Below are 18,841 nucleotides of genomic sequence, written 5' to 3'. Positions count from 1 at the left end.
TAGTAATAGATCTACCAACCAGAAACAGAATCAGACCATCACGATCATACCTAAACCTACATTATCCAAATTGTAAAGGACTAAAATACAAAACAACTTATGCATCCAGCTTCTCTTACATAACCGCACAACTATGGAACGGACTCCCAAATGCTGTAAGAACAATCCATGACCACTTAAACTTCAGGAAATCACTCAAAACTCACCTCTTCAAAAAGGCCTATCCCACCGATCCAACATAAATCCCAGTAACACAGCATAACTAATGATCGTACTGGACAATTTATAATCTTCACTTCCTTCGACCCCTCGATGTCTGATCCACACCTACCTCATCGGACCCCAATATAACTTTGTATCTGTTACCAACCAAATTGGCAACAGCCTCTCCGATACTATGTAAGCCACATTGAACCTGCAAATAGGTAGGAAAATGTGGGGTACGAATGTAACAAATAAATATGGGTGCTGATGTGCCCAACACAGACTCTTCCTATCATTATTATACTGTATGTCTGTAGTCTGATATTAGAAAGAAAAGGGGTTGATATTTAAAAGGACTCATCAGGGAAGCAGCACTAGCCTACAGTAAGTTAGGATCCTAAGTTTTTTCCATTATTTTCATCCAAACTTAGGAGCATAAGTTTTCAGGTGAAAATTCTTCTGACTTTAGAAGCTTAAATTTATGCTTTTCAGGAGATCCAAGATGGCTGCACTTGTCCGACATGCTGCTAGTGCTCCGAGGTTTCTTCTTGCTTTTTTCTCTACTATGCCGAAGCGACGGGGCAGACCTGCTGCCAGAGCCTATCTGCATGTTGTTGCCCCTTCTTATGGTCGGATGAATACCTATCTTCAGATGTAGGGGTTGCCAGATAGGTCGGAAGGTAGTTCTGACCATAGTGCCCCTCTTCCCCAGCCCAGCAGCAGTAGTTCACCACTGCTGAAACCGTCAGCGTCACGACCAGGAAGTGTAGTAGCTGTTCTGTGTGATGCTCCAATTCATCCAGCAGCTGCGAAGGAGGTGGCGGTTGTAACATCATTAACCCCTCCAGGGGAGATGGTGCGAGCGTCAACTTCTATTGGGGAGGATTCAAGAACCACTTGAGAAATGACCGAGGGAGCTTCTTCAGTTTTACAGGTACGGATTCCACAAATTGCTTCTTTTCAATGTGTGACGCCATGTGAGGTCATCAGAAGGCCCAAGAAGCCCTGATTAAAGATCTTGGAAACCTAAAGAATAAATCAAAATCATTTGAGAAGAGGAGGAAGTGAATTCACTGAGCAAAATGGTCGCTTGAAGTGAGAACTCCCGCTTCCCCACATAAAGTTTTTTGGCGTTACCCCATCTTTATGTGCAATCCATAGCGTGACTCGGGTGTCCCCGATTAAGAACACTTAGCAGAGACAATAGGGTGATGAGCACAACCGCGAACCTCACTCAATTCACCTTCTCAAGCAGCTCGGCGGCGAAGCAGGTGGTAGTGATGGAACTGGCGGCTCTGGACCCTGCACGCCCCCCCGGGGGATCTCTGTCCCAAGATATGTTTCTATCAGAAAGAGACCATGAAGGTTCGGAACCATTAAAGTTTCCAGAGCTTAGAGACTGGCTTATGGAGATGCAGACGGATCTTAAAGCGGACAGCACAGATTTAGCAGCTTTGGGGGCGGACCTGCAAGGAGAAATCCGCGACCTGGGTAACCACCTAGAAGAGCTGGAAGGTCGAGTGGAAGAGCAGGAGAGAGGGATACATGCCCTAGATCGACAGATGGGGGACATGCACGCAGGATTTCAGCAACTTACAGATAAGTTGGAGGACTTGGAAAATAGAAGCCGGAGACGCAATCTCCGGTTTAGAGGTTTGCCGGAATCCCCAGCTTACATAGATTGTGAAGATGTAGTGCAGAAAACGGTGAGCACTTTGTTAACAGAAGCAGGTTCAGCAACTGATCCAAAAGAGGTTCTTTTGGAGCGGTCCCACAGGGCCTTGGGCATAGCGAGAAATAATTTGCCTAAAGATATAATTGCCTGCTTTCAAGATTTCAAACTCAGGAAGCGAGTGCTGCAAGCGAGTCGAAAGCTTGATAACTTTAAGTGGGATACCTATCAGATAGAAGTATTTCAAGACTTGGCCTCAATTACGCTAAAAAGGACAGCAGACCTGAAGCCGGTTACTGTGAGACTGCGTGAACTGGGCATTAGATACCGATGGAGACACCCATTTGCTCTGGCATTCTACAAAGATGGCCGCATGCATCAAATTAAATCTGTGGCTGAGGCACGTGAAATATTGACAGATGGAGATATAGATAAATCCTCAGCGATGTCAGGCAAAACTAGATCTCTCTCTATGTCGGCACACCCGAAGTGGCAGCGGGTGTCGAAAGGAAATAAGAGGTTGGAACGCCAGAAGTCTGCTGGTCAGCTAACCTGATGCGATGTCACTTCCAGATAGTTGAGTATGGGACACTATCAGGCTTATTTTCGAAAGAGAAGGAAACCCATCTTTCGACACAAATCGGAAGATGGGTGTCCTTCTCACAGGGTTTACCAAATCGGCATAATCAAAAGCCGATTTTGGGCGTCCCCAACTGCTTTCCATCATGGGGACGACCAAAGTTCCTGGGGGCGTGTTGGAGGTGTAGCAAACTACATGCAATCAGATTGTCAATCTGAAAGATGAAAATGGGGTGTTGACTTCAGAACACCTGCACCTACAGCGGATATTTTGGCAGTTTTATGAAAGACTTTACACGCCAGATATTGCCCTCTCAGAGAGGGATATATCTGCCTTTTTAGAACAAATTCACCAACCCAGGCTTACTCTCGGGGTCCAGCAACGGCTTTCTAGGCCAATTGAATTGGATGAGATTCTTCAAGCGATTCAAGCCCTATCTCCTGCAAAGGCACCGGGACCGGATGGCTTTACTAATAAGTTTTATAAGATTTTTGGTAAGCTTTTGGCCCCTTGCTCCTGCGGGTTTTCAATTCCTTTAGTGAGGGCTAAGACCTTCCAGAGACATGGAATTTGGCGACCATTACAGTTATACCCAAGCCGGGTAAGGACCCTCAGCTGTGTGGCTCTTACCGCCCAATTTCTCTCCTGGGGGTTGATTATAAGATTTACACTAAAATATTGGCTACGCGCTTACAACATTACCTCCCCTTATTGATTCATGAAGATCAGGCGGGTTTCGCTCATAAGTACATAAGTAATGTCACACTGGGAAAAGACCAAGGGTCCATCGAGCCCAGCATCCTGTCCACGACAGCTGCCAATCCAGGCCAAGGGCACCTGGCAAGCTTCCCAAACGTACAAACATTCTATACATGTTATTCCTGGAATTGTGGATTATTCCCAAGTCCATTTAGTAGCGGTTTATGGACTTGTCCTTTAGGAAACCGTCTAACCCCTTTTAAAACTCTGCCAAGCTAACCGCCTTCACCACATTCTCTGGCAACGAATTCCAGAGCTTAATTACGCGTTGGGTGAAGAAACATTTTGTCCGATTTGTTTTAAATTTACTACACTGTAGTTTCATCGCATGCCCCCTAGTCCTAGTATTTTTGGAAAGCGTGAACAGACGCTTCACATCCACCTGTTCCACTCCACTCATTATTTTATATGCCTCTATCATGTCCCCCCTCAGCCGTCTCTTCTCCAAGCTGAAAAGCCCTTAGTCTTTCTTCATAGGGAAGTCGTCCCATCCCCGCTATCATTTTAGTCAAACAAACATTTGATACTATCCGTCAGGCCCTACACCTGTTATATTATGCTGAATCTGCACAGGTACCTTCATGTTTACTATCGCTTGACGCAGAGAAGGCGTTTAATAGGGTACATTGGCCGTTTATGTTTGCGGTTCTAGAGAGAGCTGGAATAGAAGGTTCCTTCCTTCATTGGCTTCTTCTTATTTATACGGCTCCTTGTGCTTCAGTTCAAGTTAATAGTCAGCGGTCTCCTTCGTTTCCTCTGTCTAGGGGTACGAGACAGGGTTGCACCCTATTCCCTCTTCTTTTTGCGTTGGTGGATGAACCTTTGGCAGTCAATATCCGCATGCATCTGGAGATCCAAGGAGTAAGAAGAGGGGGGATTAAGACTCGAATCTTCTGTTTGCGGATGATGTATTGCTGACTCTTGCTGACCCGGGTGCTTCCTTTTCAGTTTTAACCTTGATTTTACATGAATATGGTCAGGCTTCAGGTTTTCAAATTAATATGGATAAGCCAGAAGCTTTGAATGTGACTATCCCTGAGGAACAAGTAGCTGGATTAAAGATTAGGTTTCCTTTCCGTTGGGCGTCAAGAGGTATCTGATAACTTGAGGTAAATTTGACAAAAAGGTTTAAGGATTTATATGAGGTGAATTTTCCAGGGAAGCTCAAGGAGCTCTTTCTGGAACTTGAGCGTTGGGAGGGCTTGACAATTTCATGGCTAGGCCGGATTGAAGTGGTTAAGATGATTCTGCTACCCAAGCTGCTGTATTTGTTCATGGCAATTCCCATTTTCTTACCTGAACATTTTTTTCAGGGCTTGACATAGAGTTTTTTAATTCATCTGGAAGCGGAGGCCACCCCGAGTGAGGAGGGAGGTGATGTATCAATTGAGTGTGTTAGGAGGGATGGTTGTTCCCTCTTTTTCGGCTTACTATCAGGCGGCTCATCTTCGCATTTTGGCAGAATGGATGCAGGGGGCGGGTAAATTGTGGAAATCCCTTGAGCAGACATGGCTGGACCCATTCCCATTGGCGGCAGTCCCTTGGTTGCCCAACAAGTTTCTAGGGGGGCTGGTTAGAGGGACGCCACCATTGCTCCAGAGACCCCTGTCAGTTTGGAGGGACATTCGGAGGAAGCTTTTCTCGGGCCGCATATATTTTCTGCATATGTATATTCGTTTTGCACCCCAGTTTGCCCCAGGGGGGGTGTGTGGCCTCTGGGTATGGGTTATGGGAAAAAATGGGTTTGCGTGAATTTTGGCAGATTTGGGAAGAGGGGGACTTTGTTTCGTTTAAGGATATTCGTGAGGAATATGGGATCCCTATTTCTCAAGCATTTCAATACCACCAAGTGCGAGATGTCATTTTTAGAAAAGCTGGAGGGGATTTGAGTTTAACTGAAACGAACCTGGAAAGGGCGATGATGAGTGGGGGGGGGGGGGGGGGGGGGAAGAGGGGGGTCTCCAGACTGTATACAGCTCTCCTCTCACAGAGTAAACCTGTCATGTTTTATCTGCTGAAATGGGAGCAGGCTTTGGGTGTGTCTTATGAATTTTCACAGTGGGAGCAGATCTTTAAATCATTGCTTAAAGTATCTATTTCTAGTGCTTTAACGGAAAATGGGTACAAGATCTTGTATAAGTGGTACTATACTCTTAAGCGATTGCATAAAATGTTTCCTTAGGAGTCAGCTTTATGCTGGCGTCAATGTGGTATGGAGGGCGATATGTACCACATATGGTGGGCTTGTCCCAGTGCTCAGAAGTATTGGTCTAACATTTGGAAGTTTGTTTCCAGCCTTACTAAGCTTACATACCCTATGAAGATGGAACATTGTCTCCTGCACGTTAAGCCGATGGGGGTAAAGACTCACATACATCATTTGGTTACTTCTGTGTTTGTAGCCAGCAAGCTGCTGCTGGCTGTGGCCTGGAAACAGTCGGCATTGCCTGGTCTCTCAGTGATATTACACAACTTGGACAGCATTCATCTGATGTCTAAGTTAACAGCCTTGCGAACTGCTCACCTATTATCATCCCGTAAGATTTGGGACCCATATGTGAAATGGTCTGCCTGTCCGGACTCCTCCCTTCTTATCATATAGAGACTGTAGAGTATGGGGGGGTGGAAGTGTCATGGGGAAGGGGATTTAAAGAATTTCTGTATAGCTTGCCACTGGGGAGATATCTGCTGAGATATGTTTTGCTGTGTCTGGAGTTGATGTTGTGCCCAGGCTGGCTATTTATTGTTGTGATTTGCTGCATTCTTCAATAAAAGCATTAAAAAAAAGTCTTTTGAGAATTATATTAGGTCTAATAACCTGCATTTTCTAAATTTTCCTCAGATAGAAACTGTGACGTCTAGAGAATGCTCAGGAGATATTTGAAAGAGTATCGAGGGTCCTGTTGCCTTGAAAAGATTTGCACCACAGTTGTGAGGCCGCAGGGCATGTCAAGAGGGGCAAGTTGTAAACACGCCCTTCCCCTTGGGAGTTTTGGCTCTCTAGTGTAGTTCTCAAAGGGGAAGCGTAAAATGAAGCTGAAGACAGAGACAGTGTCCCAGGTCCTGTGGACAAACACTTGAAAGAGGTTTTAGGGGTTCCTGAAGAATCTTTACCCCCTTTCTCTCAAATATTTGCCTTCTACTACTTCAGGGAGACCTGACAATGTTGACCAAACTGAGCATCCTCTTGATGTGTCTGTTAGTACATAAGTATTGCCATACTGGGAAAGACCAAAGGTCCATCAAGCCCAGCTACCTGTTTCCAACAGAGGCCAATCCCGGTCACAAATACCTGGCAAGATCCCCAAAAAGTACAAAACATTCTATACTGCTTATCCCAGAAATAGTGGATTTTCCCCAAGTCAATTTAATAATGGTCTATGGACTGTCTAGAACTTTTTAAAACCCCGCTAAGCTAACCGCCTTTACCACATTCTCTGGCAATGAATTCCACAGTTTAATTACACGTTGAGTGAAGAAACATTTTCTCCGATTCGCATTAAATTTACTACTTTGTAGCTTCATCGCATGCCCCCTAGTCCTAGTATTTTTGGAAAGAGTAAACAAATTATTCACGTCTATCCGTTCCACTCCACTCATTATTTTATAGACCTCTATTTTATCTCCCCTCAGCCATCTCTTCTCCAAGCTGAAGAGCCCTAGATGCTTCAGCCTTTCCTCACAGGGAACTCGTCCCAACCCTTTTATCATTTTCGTCGCCCTTCTCTGTACCTTTTCTAATTCCACTATATCTTTTTTGAGATACAGCGACCAGCAAATCTCTCGCATGAATATTCATTGTGGATATCCAAAAAACCTGACTGGCTGAGGTGGCTCCAGGATCAGGTTTGGGAACCACTGCTTTAACCAGATTTTAATCCAGAATAGGACACTTCCTCCTATCCCATGACTCTCCAATTTCTTCTGGTGCCTTTCATGAGGTACTTTGTCAAAAGCCTTTTGAAAATCCAGATACAGAATATCAACCGGCTCGTCTTTATCCACGTTTGTTCACCACTTCAAAGAAATGTAGTAGATTGGTGAGGCAAGATTTCCCTTCACTAAATCCATGTTGGCTTTGTCTCATTAATCCATGCTTTTGAATATGCTCTGTAATTTTGTTCTTTATAATAGTCTCTACCATTTTGCCTGGTACTGACATCAGGCTCACTGGTCTATAATTTCCCGGATCCCCCCTGGAACCTTTTTAAAATATCAGCGTTACATGGGCTACCCTCTAATCTTCCGATACCACGCTCGATTTTAAAGATAAATTACATGTTACTAACAATAGTTCCGCCAGTTCATTTTTCAATCAGTACTCTGGGATGAATACCATCCGGTCCAGGAGATTTGCTACTTTTCAATTTGTCAAATTGCCCCATTACATCCTCTAGGTTTATAGAGATTTCATTCAGTTTCTCTGACTCGTCAGCTTTGAATACCATTTCTGGCACCGGTATCTCTCCCAAATCTTCCTCGGTGAAGACCGAAGCAAAGAATTCATTTAATCTCTCCGCTATGGCTTTGTCTTCCCTGATAGCTTCTGTTTTAAAGTTTCCTTCTATTGACCTCATATGGCCCAGAGCTTTCCACAAGCTTCAGGCAATAAAGACACCAATCAAGAAGGACTGCAAGTTATGAGAAGTCAGCTCTCAATTTATTGGTACAAAGTTATACCCACCAAACAGTCAGGCAGAGAGTCAAACAATTCACAAGTCCTGAGTTCTCTAATGTTTTATTTTACCAGCCAAAGCCAATTAATAGATATAAAAGACTTAAAGCCTGTAATTACACTAGATTATATAGGCCATTTTACATCATTAGACCTGTCTTTTTCCGTCATTATTGTCTTTTTACATCATTAGGCCCGCCTCTTTCAACTTCCTCAAAACACTTTCTGAGATATCTGGTCATCTTCCTGTGGAATTTTCCCAGTTCTGTTATTCTGAACATCTGTTACCACACTGTTGCTACACGATGCCACTTTGTTCTTTCCCACTCACGCCCATTCCTCATTCTGCTGCATGAGAGTGTCACAACAGATCATGAGTTCTGCAGCCACACTGGAGTTCAGGTTAGAGTCATGGGCCTATAAGTTTTTCCCTCATTTTAGATTCTGAACCAAAGTCTCAGGCCTTTGGTCTTTCCCAGTATGGCAATACTTATCCTATATAATAAAACTCACTCTCAACGTTCTGAAGACACTAACGTCAGTGAAGCCAAGCCACTGACGTCACTTCCTTCAAGACGGGTGAAGCCACCGAAATCGCCAAGTCTCGGGGCCCCGCCCTCGCGTCAAACGTGATGACGTCAAGGACGGAGCAATGGCGTCACACACCGAGGGCGGAGCAATGGCGTACGGTGCGTTCAGGAGGTGCGGAGCAATGGCGTCAGAACGACGAAGGCGTCGGCATGTAGGTAGGTAGGGAGGGAGGGAGAAGGGGGGGGGGGGTGTTGGGGAGAAAAACCTTGTTAGCGCCCGTTTCATTTGCTCCAGAAACGGGCCTCTTTTACTAGTGTAATAATAATATTCACTCCTTTTACCCCTTTGTTGTCTGGACATTTTATTTTTCCATCTTGCTGGTTCCAATTTCTCTTTTATGCTTTCCTGTTTGTCACCTGCTAATTCCTTCTTCGAGCGGCTGCAGTCCATTTGTTTTTTCTCTTCTCTCCTGTCTGTTCCCTCACTACGCCTACCTCTGACATATTGATCATTCCTTTTTAACTCTTTTCTGCCTCTCTCTCACCCTTCTTCTCCTCCTTTTTACTTTTCAACTACCTATCAAATTTCCATCTTCTTCTTTCAACCACTAGCTCTCCTATTCCCCGTCTCACTCCTTCCCCTGCCCTACATTTCTTTCATCTTTAATCTACTCCCCATTTCTACCCTCTATAATCACTATCCTCTCATTCAATTCCTTGCCACCCCCTACTGGCCTCTCCCACAGGGTTCCACCATTCTCATCGTCTTCCAGCCTCCACCCTTCTAGCTAGCATCTAATCCCTCTTCTTTCCTCCCCAAACTATCCTCGTAGCCTGACATTTTCCTGTCCTTTCTCTTTTCCCTCCTGCTCTCTCTCCCATGGTCCAGTATTTTTCCCTCGTTCTCTCCTCTCCACCAGCTCCTGTGTACCTCTTCCTCCTTCTCATCCACCCCCATGTCAAACATCTTCCCCTCTCATTCCCACTGTCTACCATCTCTCTCTCCCCCTCCCTTCTGTTCTGGGTCCAACATCTCTCTCCCCTTCCATGCAGCATCTCTCCTTTCATCCCCTCTACCATCATGTCCAACATTTCTTCCTCTCCTCCACCCCTACGTTAAATATTTCTTTCTCCCTCCTCTCCATCCCTATATTCAACATTTCTCCTTCTCTTGCCCCCTATCTCCTTTCTATGCAGTATGTCTCCCTTCCTTCCATCTCATATGCAAGATTTCTCCCCCTCCCCCCTTTGCTGCATACCTCCCATCTTCCCCATGCACCATCTTCCCTCTCATCCCGCCATGCAGCATCTTCCCCATGTTTCCTCCCCCCCTTGGAGCATTTGTCCTCCATGTTCCCTCCCCCATGCAGCATCTTTCCCCTATCTTCCCTCTCCCCCCAAGCAGCATCTATCATCCCCTTCCTTTCTCTTTCCTACACACAACTCTCCTCGTGCTTCTATGGGTTGCCAGTCAGCAGTGACGGCGATTTCTACACGCTGCCTGCCGCTCAACAATCTCCTTGCGGCCGCTAAGCATTAAGTCTCTCCTCTGCTGCATCCTGACTGGTCAGAAACCGGAAGTTGAGGCATAGAAGAGGCTTCCGGGTTAGCGCTTAGCGGATACAAGAAGGTCGTTGAGCGGCAGGCAGTGTGTGGGAATTGCTGCAATCCTGCGACCAGCAGACGGCAGCAGCTACTTAAGGGACACTGCTGCTGGGTGGGCCCGACACCAAACTGGGTGGGCCTAGGCCCACCCGTGGCTATGCTCCTGGCTGTGTGAGTCATTTCATGTCATTTCCGTTCAACTTTTCTTTTGAAGGAGTTATCGTATTTGGAACGTTTAAATGGTTTATGTCCCATGTGACAATTACATAAAAACACTAGGAATAACCAAATACAAACTGGAGTGAGGAACACCTTAATTATTACCCTACTTTGAAATCAATATACACCCGAATCAACACACTTTCAGGCTTATTTTCGAAAGAGAAGGGCACCCATCTTCTGACACAAATCGGGAGATAGGCGTCCTTCTCTCAGGGTTGCGCAAATCGGCATAATCGAAAGCCGATTTTGGGCGCCCTCAACTGCTTTCCGTTGCGGGGACGACCAAAGTTCATGGGGGCGTGTCAGCAGCGTAGCGAAGGCTGGTCTGGGGCGTGCTTAAGAGATGAGTGTCCTCGGCCGATAATGGAAAAAAGAAGGGCGTACCTGACGAGCACTTGGGCGACTTTACTTGGTCCATCTTTTCTTGCGACCAAGCCTCAAAAAGCTGCCCGAACTGACCAGATGACCACCGGAGGGAATCTGGGATGACCTCCCCTTACTCCCCCAGTGGTCACCAACCCCCTCCCACCCTAAAAAAAAAAACTTAATTTTTCTTTTTGCCAGCCTCAAATGTCATACCCAGCTCCATGACAGCAGTATGCAAGTCCCTGGAGCAGTTTTAGTGGGTGCAGTGCACTTCAGCTAGGCGGACCCAGGCCCCCCCCCCCCCCCCCCGTAACACTTGTGGTGGTAAATGTGAGCCCTTCAAAACCCACCAGAAACCCACTGTACCCAGATGCAGGTGCCCCCCTTCACCCTTTAGGGCTAAAGTACTGGTGTACAGATGTGGGGAGTGGGTATTTTGGGGGGGGGGGGGTTTGAGGGGCTCAGCACCCAAGGTAAGGGAGCTATGTACCTGAGATCAATTTGTGAAGTCCACTGCAGTGCTCCCTAGGGTGCCCGGTTGGTGTCCTGGCATGTCAGGGGGACCAGTGCACTACAAATGCTGGCTCCTCCCACGACCAAATGACTTGGATTTGGTCATTTCTGAGATGGACGTCCTCGGTTTCCATTATTGCCGAAAACCGGGGAAGACCATCTCTAAGGACGACTATCTCTAAGGTCGACCTAAATGTTGAGATTTGGGCGTCCCCGACCGTATTATCGAAACGAAAGATGGACATCCATCTTGTTTCGATAATATGGGTTTCCCCGCCCCTTCACGGACCCATCCTGTGAGGACGGCTCTAGGTAAACTTGGGTGCCCTGTTCGATTATGCCCCTCCACATCTATGGTAATGGATGAAAAAGATCTCAGGAGCGGTAGAAGTTCCTGAAGATCAGTGGCTTAACATACCTTACAGACCAGCGGTACTTCCGAACTGCCACGCAGCGAGCCTGCAATAGGCTTTCTGCACTTCAGTAAAATGATCCCTTTCTACATTTACAAATGGGTCTTTTAGACTATTTAAACCATTCCCCCCCCCCCCCCCCCCCCGTCAGACCCTATATATAGGGCATTGCAGCTGGGCTTCACTTCTAAAACCTCTTTGAATGTAGTTGCAAAAACCACAGAAAGGCGGTATATGAAGTATATGCCGCTTCTTCCTCTTTAACATCAGCAAAATTCGCCCTTTCCTCCCTGAACACACCACCCAAACTCTCGTCCATGCTCTCATTACCTCTCGCCTTGACTACTGCAACTTACTCCTCACTGGCCTCCCACTTAGCCATCTATCCCCCCTTCAATCTGTTCAGAACTCTGCGGCACGTCTCATATTCTGCCAAAACCGATTTACTCATATCACCCCTCTCCTCAGGTCACTTCACTGGCTTCCAATCAGATACCGCATTCAATTCAAGCTTCTCCTTCTTACCTACAAATGCATTCAGTCTGCTGCCCCTCACTACCTCTCCTCCCTCATCTCCCCCTATGTTCCCGCCCGTAACCTCCGTTCACAGGACAAATCCCTCCACTCTGTACCCTTCTCCAACACCGCCAACTCCAGGCTCCGCTCATTCTGCCTCGCCTCACCCTATGCTTGGAACAACCTTCCTGAGCCCTTACGCCAAGCCCCCTCCCTGCCCATCTTCAAGTCTTTGCTTAAAACCCACCTCTTCAATGCTGCATTCGGCACCTAACTCTTACCGTTCACTAAATCCAGACTGCCCCAATTTGACCGCCCCTATCGGACTGTCCGTTCACTTGTCTCTTAGATTGTAAGCTCCTTGAGCAGGGACCGTCCCTCTATGTTAAATTGTACAGCGCTGTGTAACCCTAGTAGCGCTTTAGAAATGTTAAGTAGTAGTAGTAGTAAGTCCCATGTGCTTTCCTTAAACTATGTGAGAGGTTCTTCCTAGTTGTTTGTCCAGGCCATTGGCCTGCTCTGACCTTCCTCTCTGACAGTAACACCTTGTTTTTGAAACATTTATAATGTCAAGTAGTAGTAGTAGAAGTATTTCAATTGGGCCTTCTTATTCACAACATTTAAATGGTTTCTCTTCTGCATGAGTCCATTTGTGCCTTTTCAGGGTCATGCTGGTTCTGAAACATTTATCACATTCTGAACATTTAAACAGTTTTTCACCCATATGAGTCATTTTGTGATGTTTCATTTCAGACTTGGATTTGAAACATTTCTCACATTCTGTACATTTAAATGGTTTCTCTCCTGTATGAGTCCTTTCATGGCATTCTACATCACCCTTTTCACTTATATACACTGTCAGCTAGCACATTTGCTTATTTCCGATCTGAGGAAGAAGGGCAACCTTCGATAGCTAATCAAGAAATGTATTAAGTTATGTCCAATAAAAAAGGTATCGTCTTATTTTCTTTTCCATGTTTTATTTTGTTTGATTTCTATTGATAACCTTAAGAGTGGACTACCACGGCTACCACACTCCTCTACATCACCCTTGGATTCGAAACATTTATGACATTGAAACCATTTAAACGGTGTCTCTCCTGTATGAGTCCTTTTGTGCCTTTGCAGATTAACCTTACTTCTGAAACATTTATCACATTCTGAACAGTTAAATGGCCTCTCTCTGGTATGAATCCATTCATGCCGTTTTAGATGTTCTTTAGTGCTAAAGCATTTATTACATTCTGAACATTTAAATGGTTTCTCTCCTATGTGAGTCCTTTCATGAACTTTGAGCTCACTTCTGCTTCTGCCACATTTCTCACATTCTGTACATTTAAATAGTTTCTCTCCTGTATGAGTCCTTTTGTGCCTTTGCAGACTAACCTTGCTTCTCAAACATTTATCACATTCTGAACAGTTAAATGGCCTCCCTCCGGTAAACACTTATTATATTCTGAACATTTAAATAATCTTTTCTCTCCTGTGTGAGTCCTTTCATGAACTTTGAGCTCTCTCCTGCTTCTGATATATTTATCACATTCTGTACATTTTCAATGGTTTCTCTCCCGTATGCGTCCTATAATGACATTCCAGCTCAACCTTCCTTCTGAAACATTTCTCACATTCTGAACACTGAAATGGTTTCTCTCTTATATGAGTGATTTCATGACATTTCACCTCGGCCTTGGTGTTGAAACATTTATCACATTCTGAAAATTTAAACGATTTTTCACCAGTATGAGTCATTTTGTGACGTTTCACCTACTACTACTACTACTATTTAGCATTTCTATAGCGCTACAAGGCGTACGCAGCGCTGCACAAACATAGAAGAAAGACAGTCCCTGCTCAAAGAGCTTACAATCTAATAGACAAAAAAATAAATAAAGTAAGCAAATCAAATCAATTAATGTGAACGGGAAGGAAGAGAGGAGGGTAGGTGGAGGCGAGTGGTTACAAGTGGTTACGAGTCAAAAGCAATGTTAAAGAGGTGGCCTTTCAGTCTAGATTTAAAGGTGGCCAAGGATGGGGCAAGACGTAGGGGCTCAGGAAGTTTATTCCAGGCGTAGGGTGCAGCGAGACAGACGGCGCGAAGTCTGGAGTTGGCAGTAGTGGAGAAGGGAACAGATAAGAAGGATTTATCCATGGAGCGGAGTGCACGGGAAGGGGTGTAGGGAAGGACGAGTGTGGAGAGATACTGGGGAGCAGCAGAGTGAGTACATTTATAGGTTAGTAGAAGAAGTTTGAACAGGATGCGAAAACGGATAGGGAGCCAGTGAAGGGTCTTGAGGAGAGGGGTAGTATGAGTAAAGCGACCCTGGCGGAAGACGAGAGGGGCAGCAGAGTTTTGAACCGACTGGAGAGGGAAGAGGTGACTAAGTGGGAGGCCAGCAAGAAGCAGATTGCGGTAGTCTAAATGAGAGGAGACAAGGGTGTGGATGAGGGTTTTGGTAGAGTGCTGGAATGTCTCCAAATGAGTTAGCTTTACAAATGACAGTAATGATCTTCACTGCCATGCCAGGGTACGTGATATGATTTCAGTCTCAAAATTTACTGCTTTCACCTCAGCCATGCCTCTGAAACATTTATCACATTCTGAACATTGTAATAGTTTCTCACCAGTATGTGTCCTTTTGTGACATTTGGAGTCAGTGGTAAAGGTTTCCCAAACATTAGCACGTTTAAATTCTCTCTCACCTTTGAGTCTTCCAGGTTGTCTACAGTTTCTCTTTTGTCTCTCTAATCTTTCTCCTGTCTGGGATGCTGCTTTCTCACTAGTTGGTATTATGCTACCGATACCTCCTTCACAGTCTGCTGAAGGATCTGTGCTGTCTCTGGAGGAGTCTTCGTGTTTCCATTCCTCTTTCTGCTGCTCATCGCACATTCTTACTCTTTCACTGTCATTCTCAAATCCATCATCTGTTGGATAAAAAATATGAGTACGATTATTCATTCCCCTGTACCGCCCCTTATTTTATGAGCAATCAGAGGTAATATTCAGGGTACCGGTACTACCTGCTTTAATGCCACTGAACACTGGGGGTTAGGCAGCCCCAGCAGACTGTTGAGAAAATGACCTACTTAATCTGAAGGGTACAGATTTACAGGCGTGAAGATATTAAATACATTTCTATTACTGTAGATTTAAAAAAACACAAAAACATTCCCCTGCACAACTCAGGCCAAAGCAATTAAATTACCTCAGAAGAAACCTCCCCCTTTCCCTGAGAGGAACTCTGCTACAGTATAATTAGGTCCATGACTTTGTTTGATCAAAGAGGGAGAGGAGAAAGCAGGTGGCCAGTGTTTCCATCAGCGCTATATTATGGCTGGAGGGCTATGGAGGGAACAGGGTAGATGTAGAGACCTGGATGCCTTAAGGCGAGACAGAAAAGATGGAACAGTAAAACCAACTGGTGAGAACATCACTTTTTCCTCAGAACCATGACCCCTTACCTTCTATAAGTGCAATAAGAAGTTCTAACAAGAATGGGCCCAATTGGGTCCCAGGAAATGCATCTTTTATTTGCCTTCTCAATCAAAAATAAAATGACATTTTACAGCACCAACTTCTTTGAATTCTAAGCTAAGAGAAATTGTACATAAGTCTCTTGTAAAGAAGGGGCAAGAAGACCACTGACCATCTCTCACTTGTAGGTCTTCCTCCTGCCGGCTTCTCCCTTTTGCTTGTGTAGCCCAATTACCCTGCCTTATTTCTGCTGCAAGATAGTTTCTTATTTTTTCAAACTTTGGTAAGAACAAAACATTACTAATGTGATAAGATTCTTTTTGTTTGTAGTTTTCTTTTTGTCGTTTACCAGGCCAGTGATTCCAAGAAAGACAGTTGGGGTAATTTGTTTGGGGGAATCCGGGTTCTGTTTCCAACTGAGACCCAAACAGGCAGCTGAGAGGTGATATGATAGAGGTTTACAAAATAATGAGTGGGGTAGAGCAGACAGATGTGAAGCGTTTGTTTACACTTTCTAACAATAATAGAACCAGGGGACACAAGATGAAAAATGTGGAGAAAGTTTTTCTTTACTCAGCGTGTACTTAGACTCTGGAACTCATTGCCGGAGAAGGTAGTGACGGCAGCTGGCCTTGCTGAGTTTAAAGGGGTCTGGACAGATTTCTGAAGGAAAAGTCCATTGATCATTATTAAATTTGGGATTTTTTGCCAGGTTCTTGGGGCCTGGATTGGCCGCTGTCAGAGACAGAGTGCTGGGCTTGATGGACCTTTGGTCTTTTCCCAGCGTGGCAGTGCTTATGTGCTTATTTAAGTGGGCAGGAGTCTTTCTACATGGCAGGGGGCAGAGAATGAGAAGACATTGCATGGAGAGAGAGAGAGAGGGGCTGCATGGCAAGGGAGACAGAGTGATGGCAGGGGGCACAAAGACAGAAAGAGGAAAGTGAATAGCAGACAGAAAATGAAGAGGCTGCATAGCAGGGGGAACAGAGAGAGAATGAGGGAGAGAAGAGGCTACATTGCATGGGACAGAAAGAGAGAGAGGCTACACTGTATGGGGTACAGAGAGAGAGAAAGAGACAAAAGAGGCTGGATGGCGAGAGAGAGAGAGAAGAAGCAGCTTTACTGCAGGGAGCAGAGAGAGAGAGAGAGAGAGAGAGAGAGAGAGAGAGAGAGAGGGAGAGAGAGAGAGAGAGAGAGAGAGAGAGAGAGTGAGTGAGTGAGTGAGTGAGTGAAGAGGCTACTTGGATTTCAGCAAAGCCTTTGATATGGTCCCCCACAGAAGACTTGTGAATAAGTTGAGAGGGCTGAACTTAGTACCCAAAATGGTGAACTGGATAGGAAACTGGTTGATCAACAGGCAGCAAATGGAATCAGTTCAGAAGAAAGCAAGGTGAGTAGTGGAGTGCCTCAGGGATCGGTGCTGGGGACAATTCTATTTGATATATTTGTGAGAGACACTTCAGAAGGGTTAGAAGGAAAAGTTTGCCTTTTTGAAGATGACATCAAGATAGCCAATAGAGTGGATACCCTGGATGGAGTAGGAAACCATGAGAAGGGATCTTCAAACGTTGGAAGAATGATCAAGGGTCTAGCAGTTAAAATTTAATGCCAAGAAGTGCAGAATGATGCACTTGGGGTACAGAAAACCAAAAGAGATGTAGCAGATAGGAGGGAAGAGATTGGTAAGCTTGGCTCAGGAGAGGGACGTTGGGGTGATGGTGTCCGAGGATCCCAAGGTGACAAAACAGTGTGACAACGCGGTGGCCTTGTGAATATAAAAAGACTTGAACTGGTTAAAAGAAAAGCAATAAAAATGGTATGGGATTTACATAGCAAGACGTACATGAAGAAACTTATTGACCTAAACATGTATACCCTGGAGGAAAGGAGAAACAGGGGTGATACGATACAGACATTCAAATATTTGAAAGGTATTAACCTGCAAACAAACATTTTCCATAGATGGGAAGGCGGTAGAACTAGAGGGCATGAATTGAGGTTGAAGGGGGGCAGACTCAGGAGTAATGTTAGGAAGTATTTTTTCACCGAGAGGGTGGTGGGTGCCTGGAATACACTTCCACGGGAGGTGGTACAGATGCAAGTGGTAACGGAATTCAAAAATGTGTGGGACAAACACAAAGGAATCCTGAATAGAAGAAATGGATCCACAGAAGCTTAGCAGAGATTAAGTTGGAAAGCCAGTGCTGGGCAGACTTCTATGGTCTGTGCCCTGATCAAGGCTGAATACATTTGGAGGGGCTGGAGTGGAGCTTTTCAGGGACTGAGACAACTACAACTGGTGAACTACTTCAGAAATTTCAGAACAAAGACAGTGCCGGCCAGACTTCTACAGTCTATACCCTAAAAATGGCAAAGATAAATCAAGATCACATATACTTATGAAGTATCACATACCATAGGTCAGTGATGGCGAACCTTTCAGAGACCGAGTGCCCAAACAGCACCCCAAAATCTAATTATTTATCGCAAAGTGCCATTCCCCCCCCCCCCCTCGCACCCCTCCCTCCCGTCCCCCTCCCCTTTCCCCCTCCCCCTTCCCCCCTCCACCTCCCTCCGAGTTCCAGGCCCCCTCCCTCCCAGTTCCAGAGTCGGCCCTCCCTGCCCCCGAGTTCCAGGGTCCCCTCCTCCCAGTTCCAGAGGTAACAAAGGAGATAATGTGTATATATCTGTGAGGAAGTATTAAGGGAGGGTGCAAGAGAGACAATAAATAAGCCTACCCACCCCCACCCTCAACTTCCACTGCCAATTAAACTTCTAACTAATCTATAAAGAATTTCACGGTGACAAAAAACTCCAAAGTTTGGGGATATTACCTGGGCTCTGTCTGCTCTGCTCCTCCAACTGCAAGTCAAGATTCTTCTCTTCTGCCGAGTGCCGACGATACCGGTGGCTCAGCGGGGGTGGAATGCAGCACTGCAGCTGAAGCAGAAGGCGGGAGTCGCAGAGCGGCGGCTGCACTGAAGACCAGTGGCGGACGCACTGATGTGCTGGCGAAGGGGGAGGAAGACATGACGCCGTGACATTTAGTCCAGATGGGCTGGACTGGAGACGGAGCAAACTTCCTTGGGCGGGACTCGGGAGAGAGGAGACTTACAGTGGGAGGAGATGACGCAGTGAGCAAGGCAGCGAACACGGCGTAAGTGGAAGGTCCGTGCCGGCGACACCCCCCTACTGGCTGCAGAGCCGAACAGCTAATGCGATGGTTGCCTGGGCTGCGGTGCCGCAATTCCTTGTTTTTTTTCTTTTTGTAGCGGCCACGAAGGATGAAGGGCGTGCGTGCCAACAGAGAGGGC

General features: G+C 45.8%; 1 protein-coding gene across 1 annotated transcript in view; it reads right to left on the bottom strand.

The window, feature by feature from the left end:
• LOC115461309 overlaps positions 1–18,841 on the bottom strand; it is a 170,838-nt gene that overhangs the window by 35,085 nt on the left and 116,912 nt on the right. The window contains exon 11 of the mRNA XM_030191425.1: positions 14,756–14,977. Coding sequence (XP_030047285.1) covers positions 14,756–14,977 — 222 coding nt within the window. The remainder of the gene's footprint in view (positions 1–14,755; positions 14,978–18,841) is intronic.

This window comes from Microcaecilia unicolor, chromosome 1, assembly GCF_901765095.1.
Source record: "Microcaecilia unicolor chromosome 1, aMicUni1.1, whole genome shotgun sequence".
Taxonomy (NCBI): Eukaryota; Metazoa; Chordata; class Amphibia; order Gymnophiona; family Siphonopidae; genus Microcaecilia; species Microcaecilia unicolor.
Note: the sequence above shows the minus strand (reverse complement) of the source record. Positions and strands in the feature narration are given on the sequence as shown.